Source organism: Salmo salar, chromosome 06, assembly GCF_965601325.2.
Source record: "Salmo salar chromosome 06, fSalSal1, whole genome shotgun sequence".
Classification (NCBI taxonomy): domain Eukaryota; kingdom Metazoa; phylum Chordata; class Actinopteri; order Salmoniformes; family Salmonidae; genus Salmo; species Salmo salar.
The window spans coordinates 44999622-45018207 of record NC_138296.1 but is presented as its reverse complement, the minus strand read 5'-3'; the positions used below and the strand labels follow the sequence as shown (position 1 = coordinate 45018207).

Genomic DNA, 18586 nt, shown 5'->3' with positions numbered 1-18586 from the left:
TGTGGAAAGAGATCAGCCCATGCTAATAATGCTGGGTGATGAGGGGAAACTCTATTGCCCCAAAAGAGAATACATAGATTGAGCATACAAAACATTAAGAAGTCTTTCCATGACATAGACTGACCAGGTGAATCCAGATGAAAGCTATGATCCCTTATTGATGTCACCTGTTAAATCACTTCGATCAGTGTAGATGAAGGGGAGGAGGCAGGTTAAAGAAGGATGTTTAAACCTTGATACAATTGAGACATGGATTGTGTACGTGGCATTCGAAAGGTGAATGGGCAAGACAAAAAATGTAAGTACCGTTGAACAGGATATGGTAGTAGGTGCCAGGCGCACCGGTTTGTGTCAAGAACTGCAACACTGCTTAGTTTTTCAAGGTCAACAGTTTACCGTGTGTATCAAGAATGGTACACCACCCAAAGGACATCCAGCCAACTGTGGGAAGCATTGGAGTCAACATGGGCCAGCATCCCTGTGGAACGCTTTCGACACCTTGTAGAGTCAATGCCCGGATGAATTGAGGCTGTTCTGAAGGCATAAGGTAACTCAATATTATAAAAGTGTTCCTAATGTTTGGTATACTCAGTGTACATGTACATATACTGTACATAAACATACATACAGATTTTGAAACTGACAGTTATCTTGGTAGCTAGCAGTGTGAAACTGACAGTTATCTTGGTAGCTAGCAGTGTGAAATTGACAGTTATCTTGGTAGCTAGCAGTGTGAAACTAACAGTTATCTTGGTAGTTAGCAGTGTGAAACTGACAGTTATCTTGGTAGCTAGCAGTGTGAAACTGACAGTTATCTTGGTAGCTAGCAGTGTGAAACTAACAGTTATCTTGGTAGCTAGCAGTGTGAAACTGACAGTTATCTTGGTAGCTAGCAGTGTGAAACTAACAATTATTTTGGTAGTTAGCAGTGCGAGCTATCCCTGTGGCTCAGTTGGTAGAGCATGGTGTGTGCAAAGCCAGGGTTGTGGGTTTGATTCCCACAGGGGGCCAGTACAACAACAACAAAAAATGCATGAAATGTATGCGTTCACTACTGTAAGTCGCTCTGGATAAGAGTGTCTGCTAAATGACTAAAATGTAAATGTAGCAGTGTGAAACTAACAGTTATCTTGTTAGTTAGCAGTGTGAAACTGCAGGGTTTAGGGTTGTCTCTTTCGGTAACCCTGGAGAGCCCTGGCATGTATGGCCTTGCTATATTTGGGGTAACAGTTCCTTTTAGAGACTCAAGATCAAAGGTGATGTTCTGTAGGCAGGTGGTCAGTCTGTTTTGGATAAAGCAAGTCTATACGTACTACGGAACAGATACCAGGCCAAGGCATTGACCAAGGGACCAACTCTTGTTTTGTATAAACTATGGTCAGTAAAACACAAGTCATTTTTATTTGACTGGAGTACAGTACCTTGTGAATCTGTTATCTAGCTTATTAGCTGTGTTGTAACAGTGTTTCGTCTGTCATGGACTGTGACTTCTATCTCTGATTTATTAGTCTGATGACAGAGACCCACTCCAGCCAAGAGTCTCTCAGGTTACAGTCTTAAAGATTTTCTCTCTCTCTCACACACACACACACACACACACACACACACACACACACACACACACACACACACACACACACACACACACACACACACACACACACACACACACACACACACAAAACACACACAAACAAAACACATACACACATTCACACACACACACACACACACACACACACGCACACATGCAATGTCGCCTCGGTGTCACTACCAGCCATTCTTTCAATGACTAACTCTTCCGCATCAGGCACTGATGTCATCCAATATATAACACCTGCATAGCAAGAATACATATAAAGTTACACATGTATCCTTTGCTTTCAAATTCATATTGGAACTAGATATTAATCTATTCCTCAATGTACAATATTTTACACAGCTGCATAGTTATCGGATAATACAAAAAATTATAAAGTATTGGATTTGTTCCTCTCCCTCAACTTTAGGTTATGCATTAGTTATGACTTATTTGTTTCAATTAATATGCTCATGTATAAAACCTCATGAAAATGTCCCCTAAGTACAGCAATATATTCCTATTCTCATGTCTAAGACATGTACCGTAATGACACAATGTATGTAAGATATCACATTGCAGACGCACACACGCACTCACACACTATGTGTTATGCAGCCATGACAACCATATAATGTCACTTCAGCTCAGGATTTCAAATGCAGAAACCTAGTAAGTCTCGTGGCATACTTCTGCAGTGAGATCATTCTCTTTTTCAAATAACAGAACTAAATACATGTAGACATTTGATAAGATAATCACTATTTGTTTGACACTCATTCACCTAGCACATACAGTACATTAGTGACTGTCATATGAGTCAGTGTTCCAGCTTTTTTTTATCACCATGGTGCCATATTCACAAATATATGGTGAATCTAAAAAACTCTTAGTACAAAACTCCAAACTGGTAACATTTGTAATGCAAGTAAAGAACAAGAAGCCCGCACATTGTTAAAGCTCCCAATTCACCGCTTTATTGACAACGTTTCCATCCGAAACAAATCTTCGTCAGGACAAACAAACAAACTGAACGTTCACATCCCAAAATATACTAATTTCACCTCACATGACCACTAAGCACATGATGCATGGTAAATAAAGGCATGAAATGTATGCATTCACTACTGTAAGTCGCTCTGGATAAGAGCGTCTGCTAAATGACTAAACTGGGTGCAAAAACTATTTGTGTATCTGTAATAATTCGATATCAATGAGATGGGTACATGTAGTAGTTACAGAAAATAATGTATATTTACAAAATGACTAAGTAGGAGACCTGGAAGGCAAGACAAATCAAAGTGACATATTCAAGTAAGAAATGGTCTGATATCAAACTCTTGGTTAAGACCTTTAGGAGACATGCTACACAAACGGTGAATCCAATACAATTCTCTTTTCAATAATAGATGATCAGGATCCCCCCCCCCCCCCCCCCTCCCCCTTAACATGTACGATACCAATGTATCTCAGAGAGCTAATGTTGTGACGAGCCTCCATGAAATACACAGCCACAGGGTTTCTCTGGTCAAGGGTACTGATAATACTCCTGTGTTATGCTATTCTTGTTTTCAGAGCTTGTTTCATTTTTACTTTAGCTTTTTAATGTATTTTACCTCAGACAATCTGGTAATAAGGTTGTTAACTAGCACTCCTAGCAGCTTACGCTAACTAGCTAGCTGGCTAACATTTACTGTGGTAAGTTGATTAAAAAAAAGTTGACATTTTGAAAACGTTGTAGATGAAGTTCGATCAATAACTGATTTTTAAATATACAAGTAGGAAAGCCTTAAATAATTAGTAATATGTTGGATGAGTGTGTTGGGGGCAACTCGCCACCCCTACTAGGGGGTAACTGGCCCCTGGGAGCTAGTTACCCCTTTATGGTTATGAATGTCTTTCTACCTGTCATTTAGACAATGACTGGTCCAGTTAGCGCTAGTTTATGCTAACTTGCTAGATAGCAACTTCACTAGCAGTAAATGCTTGTCAGCTAGCTAGTAGCATAAGCTGCTTGGAGTGCGAGCTTGCAACCTTATTACCAGATCGTCTGAGGTAAAAAACATGAAATAGATTAAATAACTTAATTGCAGTTGTAAATGTTTCCACTAGTGACGGATAGCTTTACAGTTAATGTTACAGTCACAGGTGGGGACTGGATTAGGTGTGAGCAATGCAAGATGTGGATCATGAGTTGTGCTCCAATTTTAATTGAGATAGTTTTATTTGTGACCTACAGTGCATTCGGAAAGTATTCAGACCCCTTGACTTTTTCCACATTCTGTTACGTTACAGCCTTATTCTAAAGTTGATTAACTGCTTTTTCCCGTCACCAATCTAAACACAATACTTTTATTTATTTATTTCACCTTTATTTAACCAGGTAGGCCAGTTGAGAGCAAGTTCTCATTTACAACTGCAACCTGGCCAAGATAAAGCAAAGCAGTGCGACAAAAACAACAACACAGAGTTACACATGGGATAAACAAACGTACAGTCAATAACACAATAGAAAAAAAGTCCATGTACAGTGTGTGCAAATGCTATTTACAGATGGCCTGTTTACAGGTGCAGTGATAAGCGGTAAGCTGCTCTGACAGCTGATGCTTAAATACTTAAATACCCCATAATGAACAAGCAAAAACAGGTTTGTAGAAATTTGAGCAAATGTATATCACATTTACATAAGTATTCAGACCCTTAACTTAGTACTTGTTGAAGCACCTTTGGCAGGGATTACAGCCTTGAGTCTTCTTGGGTATGACACTACATGCTTGGCACACCTAGTTTCTCACATTCTTCTCAGCAGATTCTTTCAAGCTCTGTCAGGTTGGATTGGGAGTGTTGCTTCACATCTATTTTCAGGTATCAACAGAGATGTTTATTTGGGTTCAAGTCCGGGCTCTGACTGGGCCACTCAAAGACATTCAGAGACTTGTCCCGAAGCCACTCCTGCTTTGTCTTGGCTGTGTGCTTAGGGTTATTGTCCTGTTGGATGGTGATTCTTTGCCCTAGTATGAGGGCCTGAGACTTTGGATTAGGTTTTCATCAAAGATCTCTCTGTACTTTGCTCCATTCAACTTTCCCTCAATCCTGACTTGTCTCCCTGCCGCTGAAAGACATCCCCACAGCAGGATGCTGCCACCACCATGCATCACCGTAGGGATGGTGCCAGGTTTCTTCCAGACGTGACGCTTGGCATTCAGGCCAAAGAGCTCAATCTTCGTTTCATCAGACCAGAGAATCTTGTTTCTCATGGTCTGAGAGTCCTTTAGGTCATTTTGGCAAACTCCAAGTGGGCTGTCATGTGCCTTTTTACTGAGGAATGGCTTCGGTCTGGCCACTCTACAATAAAGGCCTGATTGGTGGATTGCTGCAGAGATGATTGTCCTTCTGGAAGGTGCTCCCATCTCCACAGAGGAACTCTGGAGCTCTGTTAGAGTGACCATCGGGTTCTTGGTAACCTCTCTTACCACCTCCCTTGGTCACCTTCCTTCTCCCCGGATTGCTCAGTTTGGCCGGACGGCCAGCTCTAAGGAGAGTCTTGGTGGTTCCAAACTTCTTCCATTTAAAAATGATGGAGGCCACTGTGTTCTTGGAGACCTTCAATGCTACAGAAATGTTTTGGTACCCTTCCCCAGATCTGTGCCTCGACACAATCCTGTCTCGGAGCTCTACGGACAATTCCTTCGATCTCATGGCTTGGTTTTTGCTTTGACATGCACTGTGGAACGTTATGTAGACCGGTGTTTGCCTTTCCAAATCATGTCCAATCAATAGAATTTACCACAGATGAACTCCAATCAAGTGTTAGAAACATCTCAAGGATGTCAATGGAAACAGGATGCAACTGAGCTTAATTTTGTGTCTCATAGCAAAGGGTCTGAATATTTATGTAAATAAGGTATTTTAGTTTTTATTTGTAATAAACTTGCAAAACAAAACAGTTTTTGCTTAGAAATTATGGGGTACTGTGTGTAGGTTGAAGAGGATTTTTGTTTTTTTTCTCATCAAATGTTTTTCTCCCAAACGTTGCTTTCTTGTGTCAGCAATTAGACATTGTTCTTAGGGGGGCTAGTACCCTAATGATGCCCTTTTTCTTAATGGCCTTGCCCGTTATATGGTGAATGAACATTGTGCAATTGTTCGTAAAGTTACACTGGGTACATCGGCCACATCTATAATTACCGTCCGGCACATTCTCTAAGAATGTACTACGTGACACTGATAGAAGATCAGACCTCACCACCATTTGACTGATGTTGGGGGCGCGTCTGAAGACTGCCCGCGGGGGTTCTTTAAACGTCTTTTCCAGTTGTGGATCAGTGCTCAAGATGTACCAGTGTTTTTTAATAATGTGGTCGAACTGTTTGCCAAGTGAAGAGCACTGAAGGAGGCACTGAACGCGTTGTTCAGGAGGGCGGGGTGGTTTGGGCATGAGGCTGTCATCCTGGGTCATATTTTTATAACGATCCCTTGCGTCATGCAGCTATTCCTCTGGGTAACCCCGCTGTCTGATACACTCATCCAGACAGTCGGCTTGTTTGTCATAGTCACTCTGTGTACTACAAATCCTGCGTATGCAACTGTATTGGCTGAAGGGGTATGGAGGCTCTTTTTTAGGCTTATAGGTTGAAAGCTGTCTCCGCGTAACAGGGAAGTCCTGTCCGTCAGCTTCCTGTATAGGTCCGTGCTAAAGCCACCCCCCTCTTAACTTAAAGGATCCACCCTTTTTTTTCAATTTTCGCCTAAAATGATATATCCAAATCTAACTGCCTGTAGCTCAGGACCTGAAACAAGGATATGCATATTCTTGATACAATTTGAAAGGAAACACTTTGAAGTTTGTGGAAATGTGAAATGAATGTAGGAGAATATAACACATTAGATCTGGTAAAAGATAATACAAAGAAAAAAAACATGATTTTTTTTCTTCTTTTTACCATCGTCTTTGAAATGCAAGAGAAAGGCCATAATGTATTATTCCAGCCCAGGCACAATTTATATTTTGGGCTCTAGATGACAGCAGTGTATGTGCAAAGTTTTAGACTGATCCAATGAACCATTGCATTTCTGTTCAAAATGTTGTATCAAGACTGCCCAAATGTGCCTAATTAATAACTTTTCAAGTTCATAACTGTGCACTCTCCTTAAACAATAGCATGGTAGTATTTCACTGTAATAGCTACTGTAAATTGGACAGTGCAGTTAGATTTATAAGAATTTAATATTTTTGATAATATCAGATATGTCTATGTCCTGGGAAATGTTCTTGTTACTTACAACCTCATGCTAATCACATTAGCCTACGTTAGCTCAACCATCCTGTGGGGGGGACACCGATCCGCTAGAGGTTAATCAAAATGTCAAGAAAACTTGTTTCATGTGCATCAAAGGTGAGGGTGAATTTCAAATGTTCACTGCTTGTATTGATGAAAGAGTGTAATCGATTCTGGAATGTAAGGAATAAGGCATCAATGAAGCATTTCCAGAGCCTGATATGGTGCAAGATTGAATTGTTACGGCTGAAAAAATCACATTCTTGTCAAACAACCCCACATACAGATTGGCATAATTTGGTGCCATTTTACTACCCATAGCTGTTCCCTTCTGTTGAATGATCATGTCATTTTCAAACATAAAAAAGTTCTTAGATACAATCTCAGCCAGTTCAACAATACAGTTAGTGCTAGGGAGTGTGCCAGTGGGTTGTTGAATAAGACAGTGTGCCATGGCTTCTAGGCCTCCCTGATGGAGTATGCAGGGATTAAACATCAAAGCAAGCCATAAGCATCTCCCCATTCATATTGTGCATTGTCTTGAGGGTGTTAATCATGGCTATAGGATCGCGTACATATGCAGGGAGTGACACCACACTGGGTTTTAGAAAGAAATCTACAAACGTAGCAATATTTTCAGTCAATGAGCCAATGGAGGCCACAATAGGTCTCCCTGGTGGCTTATCCAAACGTTTGTAGATTTTGTAAGGCATGAATAACACTCCTGATTGGATTGTCTACTTTCATGAACTCATTTTCTTTTTGCATGTCTCCACTTTCCACGAGAGACTTCAGCTTGCAGTGTATCTCATCTTTGAACAGTGGTGTGGGGTCACGTGACAATTTCTGATAGAAAGTGGTGTTGTTCAATTGTCCCCGGATCTCATTCACATAGTCATCACGGTTTAACAACACCACAGCTCCGCCCTCATCAGCATTACGCCCTATCAAAGTGGAATCATAAAAAATAAAAAAAAATCATCCTATGCTTGTCTCTGTTCTTTAGGGAGATTATTGTCGACTGTATTCTCGTTTCACATTCAGAATCTGAGACACATTTTTTCTTGGGAGAGATTCCTGTATCTTGGCAGACGAAAGGTGGATTTGACTCGAAAAGGGGTATGACACTGCTGTCATCTAGAGCCCAAAATATAAATTGTGGGACACGTCATTTTCTATTGTGTCACCCATAGCCTGAACACTTGTCTCAACCATACTTAACACATCCACATTTGGACTGTTATCATTTATGGGATAGAAGAACTCCCTATGTAATAACCGACGCTGGAGATGAGAAGCAGGTACGGGGAGTCAACATTTATTCAGGAACAGACAGGTAACAAAACAGGAACAGCGTCAGCACACGGGTAAACAATGACAAACGACAATTAATGCTGAAGCCGGGAATAGAGCGGGGAACCAGACAAATATAAGGGAGATAATGACGCAGGTGATTGAGTCCAGGTGAGTCCAATAATCGCCTGATGGGGGTTGAAGGCAGGTGTGCGTAATGCTGGGGAGCCTGGCGTCTTTGAGCGACAGGGTGGGGGCGCGGGGGCAGGCGTGACACCCTAAGTCTCAACGTACAAAATAATTTCTGAAACTCTATTGTGGTGTCAAAGTCATTACATAATGCATTGGGGATGAAAGATAAGGCCTTACTAAAGGCCAACTCACATCTAGTGGTTATAGGACTTGAAGAAAGGTTGATCACACTCAGGCATTCTGACTGTGTGTCCAATAGCGGCCTTTGTAACATTTGTAACGCAGCCAGTCTTACATTAAAACCTTTCGTTGTGCATTCATTTTGTTTGGAGACATCTTTCACCACACAACCATTGACCCAAAATAGAAGTTTACTGTGGAATATAATGAGTACATTAGTTTAATCACCTGAACACAACATAATGATATCTTCTCAATGTAGTTATTTTAACTACCAGTTAATCCAATAGAAAAAATGATATTTGAATGTAATATGTAAATTGTAATATGTAAATTACAGTACATTAGGCAATACATTTACATTTACGTCATTTAGCAGACGCTCTTATCCAGAGCGACTTACATATTGGTGCATTCACCTTATGATATCCAGTGGAACAACCACTTTACAATACACTTGTACTACCCATAGAAATTGACTGAACATCAATTTTTCATAATTTCTATCCCATGTGTGATCAAAGGTGTGATTATTGAAGACATATTACACAATGTAATCAAATGAAATAAACATCATGTTTAGCAGGCAGTAGTTTGCATCAAGCCTGCCTGGAACATTTGGCCATAGGTTCTCATCAAAATCGCAGTAAATATCCTCATTGTTTATGCACCTGAGGAAAAACATTTTGGCATGGCGAATCCAAGCCTGACATAGGTCTGGATTGAAATCATTGCATGCCTCATCCATGGCCTGAAGGAGGGTGGCACGCTCGTGGGGATGGCAATCACACATCTTCCACCTGTATTGTAATATGTATTGTATTTTACAGTATTGTATTGACTTATGTATTGTAGTGGTCCTGTACGTGGCTCAGTTCATAAGAGCATGGCGTTGCGTGGTGCATAAGAACAGCCCTTAGCCGTGATATATTGGCCATATACCACACCCCCTCTGACCTTATTGCTTAAATATATTATACTTTTTATGTTTCTACTTTACAGCCATACATTTTCATGATGCAGCTCTCAAAATCTGTAGACCAACCAATTTACATGTAAAATGTAAAGAATCATATCAAAAGTAGTGTGAGCATTGGATTGTGAAAGGCAATTACTTTGTATGAACATGTATTGCAATGTAAAACATTGAGTTTGGTGAAAAAGTGACCGTGTGATTTTATGTGTTGTACTTAGTCAATTGAAAATGTGCTTAGAGCTTGAAACATCTGACTTGTTGATGATCTGTTTTGAGTTTTGTACTAAGATTTGTGAAAATGTCCAACGTACTGGTGAAAATTCCACCAAGGCAAGAGAAAAAAAAACCTACTACAGTAACATTGACCCCTGGCCTGTGAGCGCCTGACATCACCAGGCGTTAAATTAGTTGATAGACTAAAAAGAAAGAGTTCCAAACCTGCTTGAGAAATTGCTATTTGCTAAGAAGCTTTTTTTGTTTATTTTTTTACCATTTTAATTGAAAACAATCACAGCAAGTTACTTAATTGTATCACAGAAATGCTTAGATATTGAAATAAAAATGGCTGCATTGGGCCTTTAAGCACACAACAACAACACAAGTCACATGTCTGGCAGGGACGCAGCTGCCTGACAGTAAGTGTGATAGGCACCCGCATGGGTACTCAAAGTTCCTCTGTTCATGGATTAATTGTCACATCACTATTCTAATGGCCTTTGGTGTAGAATTTCCCTAAGGGAGAGCAGTGATAAGGTGATCCTGGCAGGATGATCATTCTGTCCCCTGGCAGCCCCCTACACAGTGCCAGGGCGCTCTCTCTCTGTTACATAACTATACAGTCAGCCTCAGCTGCTGGAGGGAGGGAGGGAGGGAGGGAGGGAGGGAGAACAGCTTTGAAATATATCTATATCGCTTTACCTGTTCAATTGTCATTTAAATGAACGATGGATATTGATTCTTTAAGAACTTTTATGCCTTAGGAGTTTAGTACAACTGGCACACTGGTATATAGTGTCATAAGCCAAGAATGAAATACATTTCAGTCAATTGTGTATCTATTTATTGTCATTAGATTTTTTAAAGAACAATCTAAATGTCTGTCAATCTTTGCATGTATAGCTCTGTCTATGAATTTCCAACTTCATAAACTTGATAGGTGGCTACGGATGTAGGATCTTAATTTGAACCAGTTTGCTACAGCAGGAATATATTCCTGAGCAACAGGAAATGTAAATTATTATGTGGATTAGGGGTTGAATCGTTTTTCATTAGGGCAAGTCAAGTCTGACATTTCAAAGTGGAAATTACGAACATTAGAAGCCTTTCCTGCTGTGCAGGAAAAGGATCAGCATCAAAAGAGTAATCAAATGAAGTATTACAGAGAAACAGCAAAACATTTTTGTTTTATTTATTCATCAAGAAGGAATCAATAGGCCACATAGCTTGATTAAATTAATTTGCAAACATACCTCCTGCCCATCACTGGCAGCTAAAATCCAGTGTCACTCTACACTCTCTCTCCTCCACTGACAATACTGCAACTATTAGACTCTAGAATACCTAGCATCTTGTCTAGGCATCTCTTTGCTCTATGCACCTAGGAAGGAACCACTTACTTGGGGGAATAGAGGGGGGTACTCTTTGCCTGGTCCAGTCAGTGTGTCCCCTCCACAATATATATATATATATATAAATAAATAATAATAATAAAATGTGGGCTTAAAAATGAAGTTGAGTAATTCATTTAACATCTGTAAAAACAGATGGCATTTAACAAAATGTAAAAACAGGACAAATCTGAGGGAGTGTGCCTTTGTTCCCCCTATGTGCATGATGCCACTTTCTATGTTCTATGTTCTCGTCCCTCTGGGTCCACACCACCTGTGGACCCAGAGGGACGAGCACGACCAGGACAGGCCAGATTGGGCCAGGTCAGAGGCTATCTCTGTGGGGCGTGGCTCACAGCAGGCATGGGTGAGCCACAGTGTTGGAGCTGTGACCACACCATGCTGACATGTGACAGGGAGTTTAGAGCTCCCCGTGGACACATTAACCCTGCCAAACACGCACACACACACACACACATAACTTGGTCTGCAGTATCAAGTTGCCACTTTATTTTCCATATCAACTTTACAATAGAACATAAGACACATGCTGCATCCCCTTCAACTCACCAAAACATCCCAAACGCTCTCACAATTTCCTATATCTATCCTACCCTGTTGTTCTAAAGGTCTTCGAAAGCCAAGTTAACAGATTACCGACCATTTCGAATCCCACCGTACCTTCTCCGCTATGCAATCTGGTTTCAGAGCTGGTCATGGGTGCACCTCAGCCACGCTCAAGGTCCTAAACGACATCATAACCGCCATCGATAAGAGACATTACTGTGCAGCCATATTCATCGACCTGGCTAAGGCTTTTGACTCTGTCAATCACCACATTCTTATTGGCAGATTCGACAGCCTTGGTTTCTCAAATGATTGCCTCACCTGGTTTACCAACTACTTCTCTGATAGAGTTCAGTGTGTCAAATTGGAGGGCCTGTTGTCCGGACATCTGGTAGTCTCTATGGGTGTGCCACAGGGTTCAATTCTCGGGCCGACTCTCTTCTCTGTATACATCAATGATGTTGCTCTTGCTGCAGACGACACCATTCTGTATACTTCTGGCCCCTCATTGGACACTGTGTTAACTAACCTCCAGACGAGCTTCAATGCCATACAACTCTCCTTCCGTGGCCTCCAACTGCTCTTAAACGCAGGTAAAACTAAATGCATGCTATTCAATCAATCACTGCCCGCACCTGCTCGCCCGTCCAGCATCACTACTCTGGACGGCTCTGACTTAGAATACGTGGACAACTACAAATACTTGGGTGTCTGGTTAGACTGTAAACTCTCCTTCCAGACTCACATTAAGCATCTCCAATCCAAGATTAAATCTAGAATTGGCTTCCTATATCGCAACAAAGCATCCTTCACTCATGCTGCCAAACACACACTCGTAAAACTGACCATCCTACCAATCCTTGACTTTGGTGATGTCATCTATAAAATAGCCTCCAACACTTTACTCAACAAACTGGATGCAGTCTATCACAGTGCCATCCGTTTTGTCACCAAAGCCCCATACACTACCCACCATTGCGACCTGTACTCTCTCGTTGGCTGGCCCTCGCTTCATACTCGTCGCCAAACCCACTGGCTACAGGTTATCTACAAGTCTCTGCTAGGTAAAGCCCTGCCTTATCTCAGCTCCCTGGTCACCATAGCAGCACCCACCCGTAGCAAGCGCTCCAGCAGTTATATCTCACTGGTCACCCCCAAAGCCAATTCCTCCTTTGGCCGCCTTTCCTTCCAGTTCTCTGCTGCCAATGACTGGAACGAACTGCAAAAATCTCTGAAGCTGGAGACTCATATCTCCCTCACTAGCTTTAAGCACCAGCTGTCAGAGCAACTCACAGATCACTGCATCTGTACATAGCCCATCTGTAAACAGCCTATCTTTCTACCTACCTCATCCCCATACTGTATTTATTTATCTTGCTCCTTTGCACCCCAGTATCTCTACTTGCACATTCATCTTCTGCACATCTACCATTCCTGTGTTTAATTGCTATATTGTAATTACTTCGCCACCATGGCCTATTTATTGTCTTAACTTACCTCATTTGCTCTCACTGTATATAGATTTTTTGTTTTCTTTTGTTCTACTGTATTATTGACTGTATGTTTTGTTTATTCCATGTGTAACTCTGTGTTGTATGTGTCGAATTGCTACGCTTTATCTTGGCCAGGTCGCAGTTGCAAATGAGAACTTGTTCTCAACTAGCCTACCTGGTTAAATAAAGGTGAAATAAAAAATAAAACAATCTTGACATGTACTTAAAGTGACCATTAGATACCCACATACTGCAACCTACACTGTTCACATAGACACACACACTCATTCAAAGTTGTGTCATTTTGTTACTAAACTCATCTCTGTAAACTTCATGAACAAAAATGCACTAGTACCTCTTGATAAGCATGGTCCGTTAAATAAATGGACAACTCAAATAATTTAATTCGTTTAACACACATTTATTCCAAGGTAATCTTAACTACTGGTTTTAAAAGACTGTCTTGTGACTAGATAAAACAAGTGCTGATAATCATGAGACAAAGTGCTGATGTGGAACAGGACAGCTGTGCCCTACGGGTTTCAGTGCTGTGTTAACTGTGTCCACTGTGTTCCCTGGCAGAGACCAATAATGAACAGACCCAGGGAGTTGGGTAACTTAACACTCTCTGATGGATAAAAAATGGCAGGGTGATAACCTCTAAAACTCTCCCTAATATACCTGAGACCCAGCTAAGTCTGCCTAAACAGAAAAATAAGAAAAACAGAATCATATTGGATCATGGTTCTGATGAGGTGAAAAGAAAGCTGTATATTTTTGTTCAAACCTAGGGCTCTATTCAATTTGTACCGCAGAAGTGCAGCGTTACAGCGGAATTGAAATGTAAAGGCAATGTTCCCGTGTTAGCAGGGACTGCATACACGGTAAACACTGCATATGTCGGTTCAGTCAGAAATGACCTTAACATTTCTATCGCACAATCTGTAACACTTCAGCAACACAGATTGAATAGAGCCCCTAGTGTTAGAGCAAATTGAGAGAGTATTTTCAACAGAGTATATTCAGAATCAGACATCCTAGTACTGTATACTCCCAACTCTGCAACATAAACAACTAACTATTGCCCCCTGTCTACTGTCTGATGTCATTGCAACTCCTGTTCCGTCTAGAAGTTGTCCTCCTCTCTTCCGCTCCCATCTTCCTCATCCAGCCTCTCGTCCTCATCATCGCTCCCTTCTCTGTTCATGGTGCGGTTCACTCTGGCCAGTAGCAACGGTAGGTTGACTGCTAATGGGTTGTCCTCATCTTCATCATCAGCATCACGCTTGGGGTAGAAGCGTCTAGCCTTCGCCAAGAAGTCCTCAGCAGCATCCAGGTATATGAGACGATCCTATATGAAAAGGAGAGAGGGGGGGAAGAGAGAGGAAGGGAAGAGAGAGGAAGATGGAGAGAGGAGGGAAAGCGAGAGGAAGATGGAAAGCGAGAGGTAGATGGAGAGGGTGAAAAACAAAGAGTGAAGGAAGAAGAGAAAAGACCCAAAGAGGGAAGGAAGGAAGAGTAAACAGAGGAAGAGGGGAGGTATAAGAGTCATCATCATCATCAAACAGGAAGTGATTTGGAGAAGTAAGTGAAAGACATTATAACCATAATTCAAAATGTCCCTTCTCTGTTAGTTTCTGTTCTCACCAGGATGAAGAGGTATCTCTCAGGTGGGGCCTCCCGGGTGTTGAAGATAGATGTCTCAGAGTGGAGCGTGTGCAGTAGTGTACGTGACGCCGAGGCGTTCTTCATACGGTCATACGACGCACTAGCAGACACCGTCAGCAGAGACTCCGCCTCCGCCATGAACCCTGAGCCAATGAGAGTTCACGGTTGCTGAGATTAGATTTTATTAATTTTTTCTTTCTCTCCTTTTGCCCTTCCATTTGTTCTCTATCACCCTCATTTTACCCTTCCATTTGATCTCTCTCACCTAAATTCTCCAGGATCATCTTCCACTTGTCCCTGACCTCCCGACGTAGATCTCTCATACCCTCAATGTCCACACTCAGACGCCGGTGCGCCTACAGAGGGAAAGGGTGCAAGGTTACATACAAACAATATTAACCTAGTACACAACTATCACCACAAACACAGGTCAATCAACTAGAGTAAGTCTACTGTGAGATAGCAGCACATTCACCCAACAAACAGGAGACAACAACGTTGTTGTTGGACAGGCATGGTACCCAGTTGGATAATTATACCAGAGCGCATAATATTAATTGAAATGACGTGGAAACAACTTTGATTCAACCAGTGTGTGCCCAGTGGGTCCCTCTTTGGAACCCAAACTCTCTGTTGTCATACAGTAAGTGTCCCCTGTCCCCCTCCCTGGGTCCCCCCTCTGGTACCAGCGAGCCCCTGCGTGTCTGGTTCCTGTTCTGGATGAGGTTGTACAGGATCCGGTCATCGTCTCTCTCTGAGTGGCTCGGGTCGCCTGGCTCACTCCATAGGTTCTGTTCCTGTTCCCTTCGCTTCTTCGCCTCACGGTCAAAGTACTCCAAAGTGTCAGGACTGAAACAAATAGACAAAATAACAAATAGACACTCACACACACAAACGAACACAGGCGCGCGTGGTCTATCAGGGGAACATCGGGATGACTGTGAAGCTGTTATCAATTCAATAGATATAAAGAGGATCTTTGTTTGTTGGTTCCACACCTGTGTATTACACTAGTGTGACTAAATCTGAGGGCTACGGATGGAGAGCGTGACATACAGTTGAAGTCGGAAGTTTACATACACTTAGGTTGGAGTCATTAAAACTCGTTTTTCAACCACTCCACAAATGTCTTGTTAACAAACTATAGTTTTGGCAAGTCGGTTAGGACATCTACTCTGTGCATGACAAGTAATTTTTCCAACAATTGTTTACAGACAGATTATTTCACTTATAAGTCAAAAGTTTACATACACTAAGTTGACTGTGCCTTTAAACAGCTTGGAAAATTCCAGAAAATGATGTCATGGATTTAGAAGCTTCTGATAGGCTAATTGACATCATTTGAGCCAATTGGAGGTGTACCTGTGGATGTATTTCAAGGCCTACCTTCAAACTCAGTGCCTCTTTGCTTGACATCATGGGAAAATCAAAAGAAATCAGCCAACATCTCAGAAAAATTGAGGTGTAGACCTCCAATTGTCATGGTGTAGACCTTCACAAGTCTGGTTCATCCTTGGGAGCAATTTCCAAACGTCTGAAGGTACCACGTTCATCTGTACAAACAATAGTACGCAAGTATAAACACCATGAGACCACGCAGCTGTCATACCGCTCAGGAAGGAGAAGACGCATTCTGTCTCCTAGAGATGAATGTACTTTGGTGCGAAAAGTGCAAATCAAACCCAGAACAACAGCAAAGGACCTTCTGAAGATGCTGGAGGAAACGGGTACAAACAAAAGTATCTATATCCGCAGTAAAACGAGTTCTACATCGACATTTCCTGAAAGGCTGTTCAGCAAGGAAGAAGCCACTGCTCCAAAACCGCCATAAAAAAATCCAGACTACGGTTTGCAACTGCACATGGGGACAAAGATCGTACTTTTTGGAGAAATGTCCTTTGGTCTGATGAAACAAAAATAGAACTGTTTGGCCATAATGACCATCGTTATGTTTGGAGGGAAAAGGGGGAGGCTTGCAAGCCAAAGAACACCATCCCAACCGTGAAGCATGGGGGTGGCAGCATCATGTTGTGGGGGTGCTTTGTTGCAGGAGGGTCTGGTGCACTTCACAAAATAGATGGCATCATGAGGACGGAAAATTTGGTGGATATATTGAAGCAACATCTCAAGACATCAGTCAGGAAGTTAAAGCTTGGTCGCAAATGGGTCTTCCAAATGGACAATGACCCCAAGCATACTTCCAAAGTTGTGGCAAAATGGCTTAATGACAACAAAGTCAAGGTATTGGAGTGGCCATCACAAAGCCCCGACCTCAATCCTATAGAAAATTTGTGGGCAGAACTGAAAAAGTGTGTGCGAGCAAGGAGGCCTACAAACCTGACTCAGTAACACCAGCTCTGTCAGGAGGAATGGGCCAAAATTCACCCAAATTATTGTGGGAAGCTTGTGGAAGGCTACCCGAAACGTTTGACCCAAGTTAAACAATTTAAAGGCAATGCTACCAAATACTAATTGAGTGTATGTAAACGTCTGACCCACTGGGAATGTGATGAAATAAATAAAAACTGAAATAAATTATTCTCTCTACTAATATTCTGACATTTCACATCCTTAAAATAAAGTAGTGATCCTAACTGACCTAAGACAGGGAATTTTTAATAGGATTAAATGTCAGGAATTTTGAAAAGCTGAGTATAAATGTATTTGGCTAAGGTGTATGTAAACTTCCGACTTCAGCTGTAACTCTCAAATCTATGGATTGGTGTGGAGAGACATGAGGGTGAGAAATCACATGAGGAATTGTGACATTAAGCATCATGTTGTGTGTCGTGATAAGTGTGTGTAAGTCACAGGAGGTTGGTGGCATCTTAATTGGGGAGGACGGGCTCATGGTAATGGCTGGAGCTGAATAGGTGGAATGGTATCAAATACATCAAACACATGGTTTGATGCCATTCCATTCGCTCCATTCCAGCCATTATTATGAGCCATCCTCCCCTCCGCAGCCTCCTGTGGTGTAAGTGTGTCGGGGTGTCATGGTGATAAGTGTGTATGTCAGTATGTCGGGGTGTCATGGGTTGTCATGGTGATAAGTCTATATGTCAGTGTATCGCAGTGTCATGGATTGTATACCTGATTAAAGGCTCCTTCTCCTCCTCACTTTCATCATCGCTAAAGCAGCAGCAGCAACAGAACCGAGCACAGAACCTCTTGAAGGCAGCCCCCATCTCTGCTAGAGAGAGAGAGGGAAGTAGAGCGGTAGAAGATAGCGTGAGAGCAGTTAGAGGTCCAGATAAGGTCTAGTGTCCAGATATGGTTAAACTCTTCAGACAAGAGAGGGTATACGGTACCGTTTCTCAAGTCCTATCCAGGTACAGGACAGGGAAGAAGGAAAAAATGTCCTCTCCAACCGGTGAAGTTGGTCCAACACACTATCTCCACCTCTTTCTGTCTACCAGTCCCCTGCTGAGGATAGGTGACCCAGTGGTGTAGGATGGGGGCTCGGACCTGGAACCACCCTCCGAGTTTGATTCCAAAACAATATCCACAGGAGTAAAGAGAAAAAGTTTGTCAAGCACTCACAGAGCTGTTGAACACCCACAATTCTCACTCTGTTGATACCCTGCCTCCACGCTGAAAAAAATGGTTTCAAGAAAAATATCCTGTTCAGACAGAAACCATTCTAAAGAGAGTCGAGTGAACAGGTAATTTCCAACAACTAGTTTCCAGATTCAAAAGTCACAGATCTATGGGTTCCAATCTCCATCTGATATCCACGCTGTATATACTGG

General features: G+C 41.9%; 1 protein-coding gene across 1 annotated transcript; it reads right to left on the bottom strand.

Annotated features, from left to right (window-relative positions):
• Nucleotides 1–13566: 13566 nt before the first annotated feature.
• mreg (melanoregulin) lies at nucleotides 13567–18022 on the bottom strand. Its single transcript, XM_014204310.3, has 5 exons — nucleotides 17928–18022; nucleotides 15521–15683; nucleotides 15100–15190; nucleotides 14814–14977; nucleotides 13567–14517 (listed from the first exon to the last, which is right to left on the bottom strand). The coding sequence occupies exons 1-5, from the start codon at nucleotides 18020–18022 to the stop codon at nucleotides 14293–14295; spliced, it is 738 nt and encodes a 245-aa protein (XP_014059785.1). The 3' UTR covers nucleotides 13567–14292.
• Nucleotides 18023–18586: the final 564 nt, after the last annotated feature.